This window comes from Pocillopora damicornis, chromosome 5 (genome assembly GCF_964200805.1).
Source record: "Pocillopora damicornis chromosome 5, jaPocDami1.2, whole genome shotgun sequence".
Taxonomy (NCBI): domain Eukaryota; kingdom Metazoa; phylum Cnidaria; class Anthozoa; order Scleractinia; family Pocilloporidae; genus Pocillopora; species Pocillopora damicornis.
This window is the reverse complement of record NC_142674.1, coordinates 5,728,019-5,748,587: the sequence shown is the minus strand read 5'-3', so window position 1 is coordinate 5,748,587 and position 20,569 is coordinate 5,728,019. Positions and strand designations below refer to the sequence as shown.

At 39.5% G+C, this 20,569-nt stretch overlaps 4 protein-coding genes across 5 annotated transcripts in view; all 4 read left to right on the top strand.

Moving 5' to 3' along the window:
- LOC113682165 (uncharacterized) overlaps positions 1–13,558 on the top strand; it is a 57,201-nt gene extending 43,643 nt beyond the window's left edge. Inside the window, exons 1-3 of one of the 2 annotated variants that reach the window (XM_027199321.2) lie at positions 10,420–10,599; positions 11,635–11,958; positions 12,392–13,558. In XM_027199321.2, the coding sequence (XP_027055122.2) occupies positions 10,503–10,599; positions 11,635–11,958; positions 12,392–12,987 (1,017 nt within the window). In that variant the 5' untranslated portion in view covers positions 10,420–10,502 and the 3' untranslated portion in view covers positions 12,988–13,558. Of the gene's footprint in view, positions 1–10,419; positions 10,600–11,634; positions 11,959–12,391 lie in introns of those variants that run through there. The other variant, XM_089207915.1, reaches the window with a different exon arrangement.
- On the top strand, positions 716–3,265 carry LOC113682164 (uncharacterized). Its single transcript, XM_027199320.2, has 3 exons — positions 716–926; positions 1,026–1,358; positions 2,383–3,265. Exons 1-3 carry the CDS (start codon positions 824–826, stop codon positions 3,102–3,104), a joined length of 1,158 nt encoding a protein of 385 aa, XP_027055121.2. The 5' UTR covers positions 716–823; the 3' UTR covers positions 3,105–3,265.
- LOC149044838 (uncharacterized) lies at positions 5,629–8,756 on the top strand. Its single transcript, XM_089207916.1, has 3 exons — positions 5,629–5,778; positions 6,601–6,903; positions 7,198–8,756. Exons 1-3 carry the CDS (start codon positions 5,673–5,675, stop codon positions 7,836–7,838), a joined length of 1,050 nt encoding a protein of 349 aa, XP_089064042.1. The 5' UTR covers positions 5,629–5,672; the 3' UTR covers positions 7,839–8,756.
- A 472-nt stretch (positions 13,559–14,030) lies between the features above and the next one.
- LOC113682163 (endonuclease domain-containing 1 protein) lies at positions 14,031–17,188 on the top strand. The gene is made up of 3 exons (XM_089207913.1): positions 14,031–14,269; positions 15,487–15,834; positions 16,454–17,188. The coding sequence occupies exons 1-3, from the start codon at positions 14,164–14,166 to the stop codon at positions 17,044–17,046; spliced, it is 1,047 nt and encodes a 348-aa protein (XP_089064039.1). The 5' UTR covers positions 14,031–14,163; the 3' UTR covers positions 17,047–17,188.
- The last annotated feature ends 3,381 nt before the right edge of the window (positions 17,189–20,569 follow it).

Below are 20,569 nucleotides of genomic sequence, written 5' to 3'. Positions count from 1 at the left end.
CAAGAACTTGAAATATTTCTAGGACTTCTCAGGGAACAGGTTCTGAAAGGGGTGATGGCTTTTACGCCTAAGGTTTAAAATTTGGTGCGTTATACAAATAGCGGTTGATTTCTTTTTGTGACGGTTGGAAACAAAGTTTTACGGTTAAGTTTTTAACAACTAGCGTTTAAAATTGTCAATCATTGACGCACAACGGCAAATTAACCTTTCTTGGCCATTAAACGGCTGACAGTTAACTCCATTGAACCCGAAGCAAAGTTAAAAGAAATAAACCTTAGATATGAACGCGAATACACTTCTTTGCAAGACCCAGAAATAGTACAAAAACCAAAAAGAAAAGGTGACAGTAGCACCTTGGTATCGTCAAACTTTCTTTTTGGTTTTCTTTTTTTTTTCTACTGGGATCCACCTTCTCACCTTGTAAAACCTGCTTCTTTCTTATAAAAATAGGTTCTACGATTTAGTTTTTATCCGTCGGTAAACTCGAGCAAAGAGCTAAAGTGAAGTTATTTCGAAGGGCAACTGACTGAGGTTATTAATTAAACATGAGCAAATGTTTAAAATATGAGGTGTTCAAAGCCCTTTTAAGGATGGGGTCATGACTAGAACATTAGAAAAATTCACTCAATGTCTAAAGAATTAGTTGAGTGCACTCTGTGTAGCGAAATAGTTATTTTTCTACCGTGTGATTGGACCATCTGTTCAACCGGCAAAAGTCTACCAAAAAATTTTGGCATAAGAAATTTGTTACTGGTTAACTATTCCATTCGTTTTCGTCAACTTGCGAAGACTAAACCTTGCCTGACTTGGCTTTACGGCCGAGATGGACGCCATAATTGTAAAGAGTTTGCTCTTCCTGCTAATATTTGGACTGGTAGAGTCTAACGTGGTGGAAGGGGGCCCACACCCGATGAAACACAAAACCGGTTAGATACAAGATACATTTTCTATAGACTCCAAGAACTTCGAAACTAGCAAAAATAGAGTAAGGACCTTTCTATAATAATTTTTTTTTACATCTTTAGGTACGAGGGACGGTCGGTTTCTCATTGGGAACAGCTTAAAGGCACACGATGTACCAGGATTGCGTAAAAGTGTCCAAAATGATTGCGAGCACAATCACGTCAAAGAGTTCTTTCCTAGTGGGACACTGCCAGTGGGTTTACGTGAGAACCAAGAAAGAATGGTCCTCATTTGCCAACAGAAAAATAGAAAGAAATTCAGCCTGGAAAAAGAAACCTTCTACACATCGCTTTTCGATCAAGGTCGGGGAATTCCGGTATATTCAGCCTACAAACTCACATCAGACAACACGAATTATGAACGGAGATGTCGCCCAACATGGCAAGAAAACGAAGGTATACTGAAAAATAAATAACAAATACCAAATGAGAGGGGAGGGCTCCATTCAACTTCCAACCCTTGTACCACGATTAGGTCTCAATTAGCTTGCGCTCTACAGGTTGAGATATAGGAAGCACCGAGAGGCTGAGGGTCACAGAGTCATCAGTGTCTTAGGGCTACTGTTAAGTGTTTTTACCCTCTCTAAATAAAGCCTATTATTATTAGAGGCAATGCAACAAGTTAGTGGCGTATTAACATTAATAGCTTATATATTGTAGTTACAGATTATGACCACCTTCTCATTGTAGTTGTATATGCCTGTGCGCGCTTAATTTACTTCATCTACCATGGTACCTGATTAACCATTAATCCACCTTGCTACATTTGATTGTAAGTAACGCAAACCGCTTTGCTATAATTGACCAAGCCAAATAAGACCTAAAATGTGACAAAAAGAAACCTACGAGATAAGACTAATTTGAAAAAGCTACAAGAACACGAAAACTAAACGAAGCAAACACAATTACGTGATCTTGGGCTTTAATCTCATGTCGTGTTTTCCATGCTGCAAACTTGTTTCGCCACGGGACTCTCAGGTAATCTCGTCCTATTTCACATAGAATGACCACATGCACAATGAGTACAGATGATAATTCCTCCACTACAAGAGAAAACTTTCCCTGATAGAAAGCTAGTAATCAGCAATTAAGCAAGCCTTAATCTATCTAGAATTGTAGATCTTGAATTTGATGAAAATGGCTTGATGGTAACGATGATGATGATGGCAGATGATTGATTTGAAACAAACTCTATTGTTAACTTATGAAAACTGAACGCAACTAGAATATAGCGGAAATTTGATTCCTGTGATTTTTTGATCTTCACCAAAAGTGAACAATTTTAACAAAGTTGAGCTCAACCGACAGAGGAGCCTTCAGTGATGAAACAAAGAAGTTTTCATTTTAAATTTATTCAACCCCATCTAATATTATAGTAAATAGAGGGCATTTAATTAACCACCTTTTCTCCCTTTTAAAGGTATTAGGAACCAGGTAGGAAAAGACACATACCCACCGGCACCTTGGCAAAGAGGCCACTTGGCCCCAGCACACACTTTATCAAGTGACAAAGTGGCCTTTCGTTCTACTTTTAGATACACGAACGCCTTTCCCCAGCGTCCATCTTTTAATGCTGGTGAATGGTCCAAGTTTGAGAAAAGAATACGAAAGTATGCAGAAGTGTGCACTAAAGATGACAAAGGAGTGCTCTATCTTTTAAGTGGAACTGCATTTATTGATGTTGATGCTCATATCGAGATGGATAAAAATGGAAAGGTTATAGTAAGCAGCGACAATCATATAGAAAAGCTGCCTGGGGAAGGTGATAACGATGAAATATATGTTCCCAAGTCAGTTTGGACTGCCGGATGCTGTGTCGGTACTTCTTCTCCATATCATGCTATAGAAAGTTTTGCAGTGATCGGTAACAATGTCAAAGAACGAAATAAAATGCATACGCAACAAATTTCTGTTAAAATCCTCCAAAAGATTCTTGAGGAAGACCAGTTCAGAGGTAAAGAAGTCCTTCTATATCCTAATAATCCACGCTGTGTAGAGAACAACTTGGAAAAGCTACCCGAGTATGTTAAAGGAGATCCAAAGGAAGAAGAAGAAGAAGAAGAAGAAGAAGAAGAAGAAGAAGAGGAAGAAGAGAAAGAAGAAAAGGAAGAGAGGGAGGAAAATAAGATGGAGGTAGATTAATATTCCACATCTAAAGAATTTGAACACAGAAACGTGATTGTTCAACAATGATTGGACAATATTGGCCCTCAGTCGTTTTTATACTGCCACGACCTAGGCCAATATTCCCCTGTGCGGCCCTCACGTTCGGTCAGTAAGAAGTTAATATTAACCGAACCTGGGATAAATAATTGTTTCGGTATAATTATTCAAGTCATTTAATTAGGAAAAATATTCCATTTTATCCTTTTTCTTTGCATCTAATTTGCCGCGCATCAAAGGAAAGATACATTAAGCCTGGCGTTTAGATCACATGATAGATCTGGAGATTGTACGTGCGGAATTGAAACAACTAAAGGCTTTTCCTGTTCTACGAGAAAACATTTTAAACGCAGGCTTTCGATGTCAAACTATAGTTCAGCTGTAGTTGAATTTCCCCGTAAAAGTTTGGGGATCCATGCTATTCTCATTTACGCGATTTGATCATACAGAGATGTGACGCAATCTTCATCCAACTGAGCTATTTAAGTTGCCACTCAAAAGCGACTCTGACTGAGGTAGCGCAAAAAAAAAGCAAAAGGCACGAAGTAATGTGCTGCTTTGTAACCTCTAAGACTCGTTGAGACTAGTAGAGACTAGTTGACCCACAAGAACCCTCGACTTGTGGTGAGAGGGTCTGGTTACGAGACATTATAATGTAATGTAATTATAATGCAGTTTCTCTGATGTACCATGCAGGCCCAAGACAATTCTTCTTCCTTTATAGTTGTGGTTTTCACTGTTATCTTTTAATCAAGCGTTAGCTTCCAGGATTCCAGTGATTAAACTATTTCAAGATGTAAAAGATGGAAAGTGTGTAAGAGCCTTATGGGGGATCAAGTAACTTTTATCGTCTCACAATCAAAATTCTCCCCTTTTCCCAACCTCCACCCCACCTCCCCCCAGCCCCCCTTCCCTTAACTCGTCGTAAGCCACAACCGGTTCTTTAGTCAGAAGTAATGGCCTCAAGTAAATTCTTCAAATTTTTTAACCGCAAACAGGTGCACTTGACCCATAGGTCTCGGGTTAGTCTTTGTCTCGAAACCTGTTTTCATGAAGGCTTCTTTCCTTTTTTGTAAGAAAACTTTTTCTTTAGGATGGAAGGGCCTATTAGGGGGCTTATGGTTTACTCAATGTTTTTTCCTTTTTATGAAATTGACAATTACTGCGGGTCACAGATTACCCAAAGATACTAAACGTAAGCTATACGATTCTAAGCACTGCTCTGAGCAAACCATTTTTACAGATATCGTATCATTACACGCAAAAGGCTCAGGGCAGCTCTGAACGCATCAAAATGCTCTGGTATTGCCCTTCTAATTGCAGTGTGCCCAAAGCGCTATCTATACAATGGTACCCGCTGCAATTTTAACAAGGTATCAGCTAATGTCAGTTACTCTAATTCAATCTCCTGTGCAAAACGATTTTGAGATAATTTTCAAGGTTTAAACTGGGCTAGTCACCCCGGACAATGTCTGCGTTATCAGTACAGTATCTTTCTAGCAAGATGGGAGAGTTGTCGTATCGGTCATATGTGGAATGTGAAATGTGGTAATTTTGTATTATTAACTGGGTTGGTAACTAAAATTGGCCACCGTAGAGAGTTTAAAAGCTAACGTTTCGAGCGTTAGTCCTTCGTTCATCGCTCTAACGAAGGGCTTAAGCTCGAAAGGTCAGCTTCTAAACTCTATACGGTGGCCAATTTACGTTATCAACTCAGTTAATAGTACTAAATTACTCTGCTATACTCTCCCACCTACGCAGCAGCCCTCTTTGTCTATGTGTGAAATGTGGTTGTACACTTCATTGTATTAATATATCTTGTTTCCGAATGAGGTAATCAGAATTTTTTGGGTCTTGAAACAAGGCATTCCAAAATCTTCTAATGAAAAAATTCCATTTTTTTAAAACAACAGTTACAAAAAAAAATTGTTAGTTGTAGGTGAAATTTGGTAGTTATACTGTCAGTAAGTTTTGCAAGAAGTGAATTTTATGTTTATCTGCTTCATTAAGGTTCTTTAAACGGGTACTTCATTTAAAATTTCAGACCTGTAGTTCAAACTCTATTCAGTCGTATTTAGAGTTATCAACAGAATTTGTACTCTCGGCGCCTTCGTACCTTTTTTTAAACTATTTTTTTTTTCTTAAGGGAAAAGTTGGATCGTTTGTTTCTCTGAAATAGTTTTGTCCACTCACTAGGTTCTGTCGAAACAATGTTTAAAAAAAGCTTTCAAATATATTGAACATTTTTAAAAACTTGACAATTTGAAGCTCTTTGAAAGGTCTTTATGGTGGTTTTCAATAGTTAAGAACTGATTTAAAATTACACAAAGGAGAAAACAAGCTTTAATTTATGAGGAATAAAAGCACTCAATTAGCTTCACAATACCAGCTATATTGAGACTTTGGCTGTGCTATTGGACGATCCGTTCAACCTGCAAACTTACATGAGGACGTTGTAGCCATAAAATACTTGTTAAAGCCAGGTGTTTCCCATTCGTTTTAGGCAGTTGATGAAGGTTCCTATATTCGCCTGCTGACTCTGATGCTATGATGGAGGCATTCCACGTGAAGATTTTACACGTGCTGCTAATCTTAGGACTCATGGCGGCTGATGTCGTAAATGGTAACCCCTTACAAAGGAAACTGAAAAAGGGTAAGAAAAGCAACTGCTCACGTCTAAAAACTGAAATCGCATAAAAGATGGAAGGCTAATTGAAATAATAGGAACAATAAAGCCCAGATTGAAGAAAGGTAAACCTTACCTTTATATCGTTGACTTGCTGTTCTTGTCTTTTATCGCCGTGGAATTTATCACCATTTTTTACGGTCTTTTTGCAACCATATCCGCCAGAAATCAACTTCTTGTGTAAAAGAACTACCCATTGTTCCCTTGTTATAACAGTCATCAGAGTCTTCTATTTCGTTCTCCTCCGAATTATCAAATGTAGATCATAGCGTAAAATAATTTCAGCACAGATTTAAGTTTTCGGTGAGTGGTCTTTGTGTGAGATAGTGTCAGCAAAAATTGAATTTTTCAGTGGATGGTCCCAGTGTAGGGAACTTTTTTAGGTGAATAAAACTCTTGATTGAAATGATTTTCTTTTCCTGAAGAGAAATAAGTCAAGAAAAATGTTCAAAAACTCGCCATGGGGCTCTTTGAATATTAAAGTCTGTGCGATAAATAGGTCCTTCGCTATGTAGTTTTATTTGCATTAGATGTTCGTTAAAAACTAGTACGCATGTAACACTTTTCAGCACAATATCATGAAATATCTCAAGAATGATTTGGATTTTCTCTGTCTGCAGACAAGCCTGTGGGCGAGTTTGTATATCAGGGAAACTGACATTTAAGTGACAGGTGGGATGATCCATGAAATACCACGATTACGGTGTTAGATAACTTATTTACTCGCATAGGCAAAACCAGAGGATCTTGAGAGCAGATTTCATTTTGAATGTTTCTATTGTTTTTTAGTTTTTCCACCAGGTAACAGGCAAGATATCACAGGGAACCGAAAAACTGTTTACCCTGGCAATGGGAATGAATGCTACAGAAAAAACTTTGCGGGAAATCAACCACCAGAAGGTTTGCGAGATCCAATGAATTTCAAAATAAGATACATCTGTCAAAAAGATTATCGAGAAGAAGATGATGGAACCCACTATGGCACAATGTTCGACAAACAATTTGGAATTCCAGTATACTCGGCTTACACTCTCACGGAAGATAACGTGGACTTTAAAGAATGGACACGCCCAAAATGGAGAAAAACCGAAGGTATTTATCCAAGCTTCCGATAGCAAGTTAATTTTATTATAAAGGAATTGTTTTAACCCTAGCTCTAAGCTAAAAATCGGTTTAGTTTTGTTTTGAGTAGATGGTGTAGTTTCGTGTAGCTTCTGATTTTTTTGTACTTGCTGTAGATTGCCGTTTTCGGTCTCCTTGGTGTGATTCTGGTGTATTTTGATGTAGTTTGGCGGAGTTTGGTTTAGACGGCATCCACAACAGCAATATTTATATTCTCAACATTAATAGTGGATGTATTTGACATAATTCAGTTTCCTTTTTAAGGCATTGAGGAACAAGGAAGCGACGAGGTCTATCCCAGCCTACCATTTCACCGAGGGCACTTGGCACCCGCTTATACTTTATCAGATACCGGCCATAGTGGTGCCGGCTTTCGATCCACTTTCGTCTACACGAATGCGGTGCCACAGCGACCGGCGCTTAACAGTGGTCAGTGGTCTCAGTATGAGAAAAGGATACGTGACTATGCAGTAAATCATTGTACTAAGAATGATGGAACTTTATATCTCTTAACTGGAAGCTCATTTTTGCGTTGGAATCCAGATACCGAACATTTTAAGGCCAAAAAGCCAAGCAAAGCGCTTATACTGGCTAACACAGATCTTCCTGAATTCCCTGCCATAACAGTTCCCAGTTCTCTGTGGACTGCCGGCTGCTGTGTCAGAGGTAGTACTGCCGTGGGGAATTTTGCAGTGTTTGGAAACAACGCAGAAGATCCAAGGAAGCTGTACACTAGTGAACTGCTCATGTCTACTTTGCAAGAGGCATTAACAACGGATAAAGCGAGAGGCGAAACAGAGGATGAAGTCAAATTGTTTCCAGCATTCCCGGGTTGTATGAATGATGCCAACCATGTTCAACTTGGAGGAATCAAACGGAGAAGAGTGAACAATAACATTGTATGACATCGTATGACAACGAGAGCTGCGTCGCTGATGATCGGCCAATTTAGATAAAACAACCTGTATGAAAGGAATAAACGATGGTTAAAGTAAATCCCTTATTTAATGGTTTAACATAAAATGCAAGTAAACATTTTGCTGAATTATATACATATCTATGGCTTATCCCGGAGTTTTTAAAGCTCGCAAACTCCAAACGATAAAATGACGTTAATCAAGAGATAGAGGGTGTCTCCGATTTCTCTTCACTTCTTTTTAGAGAACCACTTGTGAGGGACTGGGAATAGCAAATCACTTCTCTGGACTTAGTGAATGAATTCAATCTAGTTTGCCAAACAAGTTTGTCAAGTTTAACCTGTCTTATGTTATTTCTTCTCTTTTTCATGAATTTTTACGACGTTGTACAACTCGTGATCAGAAATTGTATTTCGCGCGCTCTGACGGTTACACACACAATAATAAATCAAGCTAACATGTCAATTTGAGCGAAAAACATTGGTTTAAATGCATGACTAAAGAACAACACTGCTGTCCTATCATCAGCTTAATAAAAAATTCCTGTGATTAAGAGTGCAACTGAAAGAACAGCAGTCGAATAAGTTTCCCATAACAACATTTCCACTGAAAGTTATTAAGCATTACAAAATCGGCCACTTAAATTTTTGTCATATTTTTCAAGCGCTTTTTTTGAAGAAATATCGGTGAATTCTCGGAATTTTCTGAATCTCTTCTACAGGTAATTGTTTCTTTCTAAGTAAGCATCCATAGCTTGACTGGTTTAGTCATTTCAAAATAAAAAGAATACAGAAGGTTTACGAAATTAAGATTAACGAACAGTCATCAGCTAATTTCGTAGAAAAGGTAGTGGTTATTCATCGTGGTGAATAACAATAAAAGCTAAGTTTTTCGTCTTCTTCAGGCATGAGGTCGACTGGTCATGCGTGATGTTATGAAGCATGATGCTTTGCTGTGATTAGTTGTTTTTCAACAGCTCTGATTGGTGCATTGCGATCCTTGCTGTTCACTTAGTGATTTGCTCCCTCGGCGGTCTGCTGTCGCACGGCTCTCCTGTTGTTTGATCGTGGGCATCTACGCTTCTGGAATTTCTCTCTCACCATCCCTGTTGATGTTGTTAGGGTGAAGTCACGATCAATAAACTTTACTTTGTTCCAGGGGGGCTTGTATCCGGTGTTTTGGGCATGCTCTGAAACAGCGGAGGTCTCGATACCGGCGAGCAGGCGTTAGCGTGATGCTGTTTGCAAGGCTTGGATCGTTCTCGACTTTCTGCAGTGCGGCTTCTACGACGGCGTCGATAGGAACGTTGGTAAACAGCGATTCTACGTCGAAAGATACCATGATCTCGTTGTCTAGGATCGTTTCATTGCTGACGGTGGATACGAGGTGGGCTGAACTTGTTACCGTGTACTCTGACTTTCCTGTTAAAGGAGACAAGATATTGGCTAAGTAAGCGGATAAATCATATGCACCTTTGCATATGATTTCCTTAGCCAGACCGCACCACGCTAACGCTTGCTCAGGTCGCTGACCTTTTGATGTCATATCGAGATTCACGTACTTCCAGTATAACAAATCGATTTACGAGCAAAAAGACGGCGCCACTGCACAGTGTTCACAGTGTTATCTGTTCTGGTTTCTAATGGTTATCCTTTTTCTTTCTTGCAGAAACTAACCAAGATCGGAAAACCGAACAACAGTGCCGAACCCACCAACGAGTTCAAAGCGACTACGGTTTTACCTTATGTCAAAGGTCTGTCCGAACAGCTTTGCCATTGCCTACAACAACATGGCGTATGCGCTGTTGTCAAGTCGGAGACTACGCTAAGATCTCAGTTAGTACGATCAAAAGACTTTCTCGACACGGCTAAACAAGATGGCGTAGTTTGCAGGATTCCCTATGAATGCGGCGATGTGTACATCGGAGAGACTGGAGACCTATGCAAGACAGAATTAAGGAGCACGATTGAGACATTCGACTCGCCCGTACCGAGACCTCTGCCGTTTCAGAGCATGCCCAAAACACCGGACACAAGCCACTCTGCAACAAAGTAAAGTTTATTGATCGTGACCCTTATTACTACACGCGCAGGGTCAAAGAGGCAATTCATATAAGACCTCACCCTAACAACATCAACAGGGATAGCGAGATAGAAATTCCTGAATCGTAGATGCCCACGATCAAAAAACACAACAGCAGGAGAGCCATGCGACAGCGGACCGCCGAGGGAGCAAACCACTCAGTGACTAGCAAGGATCGAAATGCACTAATCAGAGTTGTTGAAAAAAACAACTAATCACAGCAGAGCATCATGCTTTATAAGAACACGCATTACCAGTCGACCTCATCGCCTGAAGAAGACTAGCAGTATGCAGTCGAAACGTCGCAATCTACATCACACGTGACTACATCGTGAGAATTCATTAACTATTTAATAATACGTTGTCAGAAATAAGAGTCGCAATCAAATATGATTGGATTATGAACCCTGACTCGTAAAAAAACTCCTCACAACTTTTAACACCAAGCAGGTCATCTTGACCTATATTTCATAAGTTACCTTAATCTTTCCTAGGCGCACTGTTTCCTAAATTTGGTGTTCGCAAAGATTTTCCTTTCACTTTAAATTGCGAGTAACCTTATTATTAAGGATGAAAGAGTCCGTCTATAATGTTTTATCATCACTCGTTGTTATTGAGGTAATAATCTCCATCGCTGCGGCCTACAGATTACACATGGAGAGTAAAAGTAAGCGATACTATTTTGAATATTCCTGTGAAGCTTTCATTTATTAAGAGATATCATAAATTAGGAGCGCTGAGCATTATCAAGACAGTTTTCCAATCCAAACTTTCTCTCTTAAAAAGGCAAATCCATTTTAGCGCCAACAACAATTCCAAATTGAGTTATGCTAAAAAAGTAAGATAACCAAGAGAAGATTTCTGAAATGTCAGATGAAGAGGGTTTAGTGTAATAGAACACGTGCTAGGATCATATCAGCTCGATATCTTACGCTAAAGGCATTCGCTGTTCATTAGGTTTCTTTTTGTTTATAATGCTTCCATTTAAAATGAAATTCCTTTACCACTGCTGAACAAAATAATTGCAACAGGTAGAGGAGCAATCATCAATCAGTGAATCTCTCGGGCCACTGATGTATCTCTGAGAAGCCAACATCGGCTAACTACAATGAGGTTTTAAGTTATAAATACTCTCTTCTACGGACAATTAAACTATTTTTCGTTTGCGGTAGTTCTGTGCATGGTTTTGGTTCTTTTCAGTGAGTTGGACGCTCACAAGACTTCAATAGATAAGCTCATGATGATCAGCGAAAAAAATAAAAGGTGGAAAAGTAAGAATTACGATTCATCCCTGAAAAATATCCACAATTTATTTCGTTACCTTCTTATCCATGCACATTTTGGACTGATGATATTCAACGCATCTGTACGACAGCTACAATCATTAACGTCCATCTGCTTTGTTTACTGAGAAGTTTGGATAAAAGTCTTGAATAACTTGTGTGATATACTTGCTGACAATCTTTTCTGTTCAATTAGTTTTAAGTGAGCATAGTTCCCGAAAAAGAATCCGCATTTTTTGACATTGAAGCTGTAAAACTGTCAGCTTACGTTCGTTTTTGTATGTCCTGTTGGTCCATCCGACGATATTCGGCGATATTTGATTAGTGCGAGTTGCTCTGTAAGACATAAAGCTTCGTTCTGTCAATATGTTGTCTCTGGTACAAGTGTGACTTCTCAGGTCTCAATTTTACTTCGTCAGGCGCCAATGGTCGTGCAGTCCTAAGAAACAGCACTGAGCAAGAGGAAAACCATATCAAATTATTCCGGAGATCTGTTCATGATCCTTACCAGGCTTGCTTCAGACAATTCTTTGTAAATAACCAACCTCCAGCAGGTCTCCGAAAAAATCTGAACACCATAAGATACATCTGCCAACAAATAGCAGGTAGTCAAGATGTCTTTTACGCCACAATGTTCGATGAAAATCAGGGAATTGCGGTGTATGCCGGGTACAAGTTGGATCAAGGAACAATTAACTTTGGTCAGGCGCCAGGGGGAACAAGAGGATGGAAGAGAGAACCAGGTAGGGATGAAGGAACTATCGTTGAGAAAAATAATTGCTCAAGGTGTAGGATTCTTTTTGCAAATTGTGACGATCCAATACATTGAATTTTTTGAGGAATAGGGATTGGAAATACCCCCCCCCCCCCCCATCTCTCGCGTCCTTCTTCGGTCTATTATCGCCCATGATCTGTGAATATCTGACTTGACAGTAGGGAGGGTGCCCCTGGCATTTTGACGTTGAAAGGTTATAGCTCTAAACACTTAATCTGCCAAAATAAGAGGATCTTAAATGTTCGTTCGTGAAACGTAAAACTGTAATTTTGATAAATACAGTTACCTGGATGACATTGTTACCATCACATGAAAAGATATAAGTGCAATGTTTACTCATGTTTTTGGAGCAAGCCGAACTTAGGTATGATAAAATGAAATATCAAAATTGACTCTTTAAGGTATACTGAGGCAAGGCAGCGACAACATTTACCAGAATCAACCGTTTCAAAAGGGTCACTTAGTCCCAGCAGAAACTTACTCGAGCTCTGAAGAGCGCTTATGCTCAACCTACAGACACACAAACGCCGTTCCACAAGTAGGAGCTTTTAACGGCGGTCAGTGGTCCCAGTATGAAAGGAGAATACGAATTTATGCCCAAAACACCTGTGTGCAGAACAATGGAGTGCTCTTTCTGTTAACTGGCACTTCTTTCGTTCAGGTTCAGAACAACCAATTGCAAGTAACACCACTACATCCTAACCAACTAGGTCCAGTCCAAAATTACCCATCAATTACTATCCCCATTTCGATGTGGACCGCTGGTTGTTGCGTGGCTCCCAATGGCCAGGCAGAGAGTTTTGCGGTGATTGGAAATAACGATGCAAACCAGCTTCCCTTCATAAGTCAGATAAGCCTTGCCCAGCTTCAAAACATCCTCACAACCGATGTCACCCGAAGTGGCTTAGGTGGACCTGAAGTGAATCTGTTTCCAGGACTTGCAAACTGCGTGAGTAACAATGCTGCACAGCTTCCTCAAGCAGCAGCGGGTGGATAGAACAAAAAAAGAAAGTCATTTAAGAGTACGGCTATCGATCGTGGTGAAATAAATTATTATAAAGCATTTGTTGCTTGTCTTAATTTATAGTTTCTTCCCAAGTGCATACAAGACTTCCTCAGGCAATGGGTTCGACTTATTATGTGTTTCCTTAAACTAAGTGGGCACTATGCTCCGCTGTGATTGGCTGGTTTTAGTGTATTTCGAATATTTGTCCGCCTTCGTTTCGTTCTCCTGTTTTTGTATTACTTGATCCTTAGCATCGATTGCTCGAAAAAATTAGATACCACTGTTACTTGCTTTATATTAATCAATTTCCGGGTATTTACCGGGTTTCTTGGCCGCAGAAAAGTTTATTGCATATGGCAACCACAGAAGCTGAACGACAGCTCAGAATAAACGTATATTAATTTTAATATGCTACTCCCTTTTACCTTATGTCTTCCCTTTCCTAATTACCACTTAGATGGCCTGATAGCCGTTTACTATAGTCATAACTTATTCAAAGCTTTGCGTTGTTTATGATGTAAGGGTACAGTGATGATAACACAATAAAAAGTATTAAGAAGTATGAATTTGCAATGTAGATCGCAACAAACCTCATCTTTGTTCATAAAAGGCACAAAGGAACAAAGGAAATTAATATCTGGTTATGCAAACCTCACGATAAGTCAAAAACCAATAACTAAGATATTAAAAGTATCTTAACAGACACCAGCCTTGTTCTTGAAAAGTGATGTCTCGCTAGATTACTTTTGACGGATTCTTAAAAGGTTTCACCGGTGATTTTTCAATGCTAAAATTCCATTTTGGAGAATTTTTAAAAGAATTTTCATCAATAGTTCCAAGCTTCATTTAGCATTTTTTTTAACATTGCAATCTTAAGCAGGAAGGTTTAATTTCTTACTGATGGTGAAATTCATCATCTGAAGGAGATTCTCCTGACGACTGTCGCCAATGATTCATCGAAGTGTAATGTTTCAAGAGGCTTACAGCATTACGATAGGAGATGAGTTAGGTGAACTCGAGTCCCATTGGATTGGCATTTTCGGTGGAAAACCTAGATATCCTTTCTCATAATCTAATCGTACGCGGCGTTTTGTTTAAGTTTCGAGGAGGTTTCGTTACCTATTTATTGTTGAAAAAGTTTTGGAGAATTTCTCATTCTTGCGAACGATGAAGGAATCTGTCACGAAAGTTTTATCGTCTCTGATTGTTATTGTCTGGGTGTCATCAACTATGGAAACCCCTGAATGCAGGTTGAACAAGAGCCACAAGAAAAGTAAGAGGAGAAATTTGTTTTTTTTGTAGGAAGGAAATTTGTGAAGCTGCTGTTTCATGGCAAAATTTGCTTTGTGAAGATCTCTTAAACTTTGAATCTACATGTAACTATCATCGCCGAGTTATTCCAGGACACTGATTGAATTTCAGTGACATTTACTCTCTTGTTTTACTTTTAATTTATAGTTAAATATGGTTGGGATACTACCGGTTATAAACTTTCAATATTATTCTCATCTTTATTATTTGATGTTATAAGGTTCTATGAGGTATCACAATTTCCTACCACAACTTAATATTTTATGAAAATGGGAAAAAATTGTCCATCATTCAAGATCTGATTTTTATTTCATAACTGCTAGATATTAAGTAAATCTCTAGTAGCGAACTGCTTTTGTTCGTAGAAGAACGAAAAGACACCTTATTACGCAATTACCTGATTGACTTTTGATGAAAGGCAAAAACATACGCTCCCTCGTAATAATAATAACAAGTATCATTATATATTGTAGATATCAGGGTAATGAAGTCGTGACTATGATGATATCATTTCACTGCAATCACTGATTTCATATCACTTTTTGAATTGAGTTGTCCAATCAGAAAGACTTTCTTGCTGAGCCACTTTGATAATTTGTATTCTCATAATTAACGTTGACGCTAAATTGGATCGAAAAAGCTTTTTCTTTTAAGTTTTGTCAACCATCTTACACTGTTTACTTTCGCTCGTTTCTTACTTTACTCTCGACAATTCAGCGTAACCCGTTCTGTTTCACGATCTATCAACTCTTTTCCATTCTGACTTTAGGTTACAAAAATGTTACACTTACTAGATAAGGAGATCCACACCCATGTACGAAATTTAGTGCGGGTTGTCAAGGCTTGCACACTTTCTACAAAGATTCGTGGGCTCTGATTTCCTTTCAAACGTGGGTTACTTGACAATCATTTCCCTCATTCCCTTCGCGCTGGACGCCCTAGAAATACCTGTTTAGATACACCATTGTTCGCAGAATTGATTTTTTTTATTTCATGCAGCAATGCATCCTGCTACAATCTTCGAAGATACTTAAGCGTTGGCGAAATAACAACTTGCTTGATAAACAGCTAATAATATAACAAAATAACAAAATTACTTTTGAGCATAGAAACGCTTCACGGCAGTAAACCCATGAAGATAACGGACCCATATGTAACTTAATATTCATCTTTCAATAGGAAATGATTATTCAAACCGCACCAACAACAGATCTTACGAAGCCTTCATCGAGGATGATGCGCAGACTCGAGCAGTGCCTGCTCCACTCTTGGTCTTCACTAATCCTCACCAGCCTTGCTACACTCAATTTTTCGCTAATGGAATCCCACCCGTAGGTCTGCGAACGGGACACAATTTAGGGAATATAAAATATATTTGCCAGCAATTTAGTGGTGTAGTTTATTACGCAACGATGTTTGACGAAAGGCAAGGCATTGCTGTGTTCTCAGCCTACGTATTGACACCGACAAACGTGAATTTCAACACCAATAATCTTCAACGCCAGCCACATTGGAGGCGATCACAAGGTAAATACACGGAAGTTAAATGTAAAAGGTGATATTGGTCGGCTTTTCAGTAAGCAGGTCTCTCTCCCTGACCCCCACTCGTATCACCTCATTTTCTGATTTTCCCGCAAAAATGTGCTTTTTTTTTTCTTTTTATGTCTGTTCGTTCCTCCGGTCGTCCATACGTGTGTCTATCTGCCTGTCCACCTGTCAGTCTGTCTGTCTGCCGTCTGAGCGTCTGTCTGTCTCTCCATTTGTCCATCTGTCTGTCTACTGTACGAGTGTCTGCCTACTGTGTCTGTCTGCTGTCTGAGTGCCTGTCTGTCTCTCCATTTATCCATCTGTCTGTCTGCTTTCTGAAGAGGTTGGGTTTTTGTATGTCGGGAAAGACCTTGACGATACTTGATTACACTGTTTCCTGACCGTCCCATACTCTTCTGACAAATAGAGACTCGAAGTCGTCTGTCTTTGTGGCCATCTACCAGCCCGATTGTCTCGCGATTGGTAGGTCTATTTGTAAGTCCTTCTCTAGGTGTTGATATTTTCTCCATCTGTCCGTTCGTCTGTGCTGCCTTTCTGACTGCATGATGGCGTCTGTTGGAGAACTAACCTAATCAGTAACTGTATCCTCACATTCAAGGTATAGGCAAACATGGAAGCACTCCAATATATCAAACTCAGGGTCAGCAAATCGACAAAGGTCACCTCGTCCCTGGGGCCACATACTCCAGCACTAGAGACAGCGCTTGTTCCACTTATGTCTACACCAACGCTGTACCCCAATATCGTACCTTCAACCGCGGCTTATGGGCTCAGTTTGAGGGGAAGATACGAGTGTTCGCTCCGCAATGCACGGGCAATAACGGACGTTTGTACCTGTTGACAGGTACCTCGTTCCTTCACATTCAAACCACCGCTCCAGGAGTGAACGCACCTCCTGTGGCCCAGTTGGGTCCAGCAGGGAGGCGCAACGTTTGTCCAGCGATATCTATTCCAAATTCGATGTGGACCGCTGGCTGTTGTGTGTTTCCAGGTGGTGTGCGAAGCTTTGCAGTGTTTGGGAACAACGTACCAAACGCAGCGCAGAGCTTGACTCAGCAAATGCCCGTTGCATCACTAGAAAACATTTTATTGCAAGATGTTGTGCATCACGGCATGGGGGGACAACCGTTCAGCCTCTTTCCCGCATGGAATGGAGCTTGCTCACTGTCCCACAATAACGTAGTGCTATAAGAAATCGCCACGGCAATTGTAGTTGAAATATAGAGCGACTATTTATCTATTCGGAAATAAAACTGAAAAGAAAGTGAAGTAATAAAGTCACACAGACAACAGGAAAGCAAGATTAGGACTTGCCGTGTCGTATTTAGTACACCTCATTGCTTGCTTCATGTTAGAGGCAGTAAACGGGTCATCAAGTAAGTAAGTCACGGTGTTAAAAAATGTTGCTAATATCTATTCCCTGAAATAAATATCTAGAACGTTTCAATTCTCGCACTGATTGAAATTTTTGGGCCAAATTTGATCCAATTGCACATGTCCGACATTTGACCGCTGTGTTACGTCAATGACAATTGAAACTTCATGTTTTCTAAAACATTTTAATTATATACGTCTTTAAACAATTCAGGGTTTTATTCCTTTGATTTACGGGACTCGTCGCGTGGAATAGTCCAGGTCTATTTCCTTTCCTCCTCAAATCTCTACATTCAAGGCGAATTCTTCTCCCCTCGCGAACAGCAATACATATGAACCCAGCTTGGCAATCTTTCGAGGCCTTCTCTTTATCGTTGCATGCTAAAAGGATAGAAAAAAAAACGCGGTTTAATTGTGATGGTTAAGATCGCGGATGAAAATACAGGAACGATTGTATATATCTCGGCAGTCTATAACCCTTTACACCCAAACATCAGTATGCATATTCTCCATACTGTTCTCTATATATTTCCTGAGTAGCTGACAAGGAGAATTTGTTTAGCAATCAAGAGCTTCTAGGTGATCATTTCCTCTATTGTCATGATCATGATCTCAAATGAAAGAGTCAGCAGTATAATTGTCAGACGAAACTAGATGTTTGTCACTCTTAGGGTTAAAATTTTAGTCCTGTTTGTTAACAGAATGGTGAGTTTTAGATCCATGTTTGTTTCTAAATACGTGTGACTGAAAAGGTCAAGGGGTCACGTGACCAGACTCCAGCAGTCATGTTCGCCGTTTGCCGTCCACGTTTTATTTTCGGGCACAGCAGTTTCAGGTACTTGAGCTCCCTCAACGCCTCTTCTATTCCTGTTCGAAAGTGCTCACGTATGGCTTATAAGTATAAGTAAGGTGAGGTCTTTTCTTCATAACCAGGAGCCCATTATCCGGAGCTTCAATCTTCCATACTTACCCTCTGAGTCAACCCTGTCCCGTATCTTTTTTATTTATAGAAGCAATTCCCACGGGTTTTTTCGCGGGTGTTCACATAATAGCCAATCATAAGAGAGCTACACATGCAGGCCGCACGAACGTATTCAATAATGGCGAAAAGCGTTAACCATTTTTTTTCCGGGTAATGGGCTCCTGTCCTAACCAATCCGTTTGGAGCGCTGGGAAACCAATCTTTTAGCCACAGTTTGTGTTTGAAATGAAGGACCTCCATTTTTTGTGTAATTCAAGATGGCGGCGAACATGTTGTTTTTTTCAGTCGAAGGCCGACGTCGATCTAAAAAACTAAAAGTCTCAAAACTTTTAACTTCTGACCACCAATTGCTAACTGGTTTTGTGTTTGCGGTAATCACACCAAACGGGGATCTAAAACTCTCTAAAAGCATCGTTTACGATACTTCGTAAAGGCACATCGTTGGAACTCTTTTCACCTAGATGAAAAAAAAAAAAAAACAGTGAATAGCAAATTAAAATTGTTATAAATTATATATATATATATATATATATATATATATATATATATATATATGTCCACTGACATCATTTTGTGAGCAATTTGTTGTCTTCTTTCGCTCTGTGGAAGAGGAAAAGTTAAGGACCGTTCGTTATATATCTTATCGCCAAGGGAGGGGGGGAGGTGGGTTCCAGGACCTTTAATGGTCTTTTGCCCTCCCTCCTCCCCTTATTGGCGGTCAGTTTTCAGTTTTCTACATTCCCCCCCTTTGACACGATATGAATAAAACGTAAGTAGTAAACTGGTGTACGTGCACCAAAATTACCATAAACGTCTTAACCTGTAAACTCCCAAATTCTCATTAGTAATTCTCCTTACTGTCTGCCACATAGTTTTTGTGATGTTAGTTTGGAGAATTTGGTGTTGGATCAACTAATAATCCCCTAATAAATATTTCTCTTTATTCCCATTACCTGTTTCCTTGATATTGTATTGATATTGTTAGGAGAAGTTTTATCTTGGTCACCCATGGTAGTTAAAGGGTCAAAAGCCCTTCAGAAATTCCACGATGATTACCAGAGGTTTGAGGAAAAAGCTTTTCCATGCGGAAAACGTGCGAAAAGAAAACGATTTATTTACAATCTTGCGAGAAACGCACGTTCGTGCGTAGGCGTTAAGGGCTTTTCAACTTTTTTCCGTACTCTCGCGATTTCGATTTGTGTCATGGCATACGCCTTTGAAAAAACCTGGAATTTGATATGGAACTACGTTTAAGGTGTTTTTATATTGTCGTGTAAGTTTTGCCGTACGCAAAACGTGCGTGAAAGGATAAGAGTTAAGTAAATAGGTCTGGGAAGTATTAGAGAAGATGCTTAGAATGAAATGGGAGAGGATGAATTAAAATATTGTACAATTGTTCACCGAAGTGGAGGTGAATAGTACTTGCAGTTTGCTTCCGAACTAGCCAATTAGCACGCGTGAAAATCACTGAGTGGTATATACTAAGATCAAGTACTGCTATCGGATAGTCAATGTAGGTAAATGCATGAGAAAAAAAACCATAAGAGTACAATTATTGCTCTGACAACTTCAAAAGGAAATATTTCAAACTCTGGGTTCAACAGTATTATGATGTATTATTGTGTTAAAGACCGTTGCCCGACAATCAAGCACTGTGAAACCTGTGCCAAATTTATCATAACAGCCGACTGACAGCCAGGGAAAAAAAAGAATGATTGGCGTAAAATTATCACCACAGTCAAATACAGTAGGAAATGCACGTTTGAGTCACGTCGCGGTTGGTTTCTTTCATTTATTTCTAAAGTTGAAGCTCACCCATAAGGTTCATTTTAAAAATCATATGATGAAAATCTTTCGGAAATAAGGAACCAGTTAGTGTCATGTTTTTTAAAAGATCATTGTAACTGGTTGTTATCTTATTGTTCTGCGAAAGTGTATGACTTTTTTCCCAATACCACGAACCCATAGAGGGGAAAGGAGAATTAAGGAAAACCATTTTGGGTGTTAGCGATAATTTTTTAAACTACACAGAAGGTTAAGTAGGATTCTCAGCCTGAATGCGACTTAACCTGACGTAAGCGGCCTTTTTTTATTTTATCTGGTTTGTAGCTTATATTCTTATAGAATGTCACGAGCGCCCGCCTGGCAGCACGTGTTAATACTGATCTCCGGAAAATCTTGGATTTTACTCATTATTTCTACGCAAAAGAACCCTGTTGTATGAGAAGTGTTCTCCAGTATGGCAGCCATCTATACGAGCTCCTTCCTAAGGTCTTTATCTTCCTCAATCCAAACTAACAACCGTCTTGCACCAGACTTATGACAACGCTTGACCTCCCTTGGTCTATCTAGAGTTAA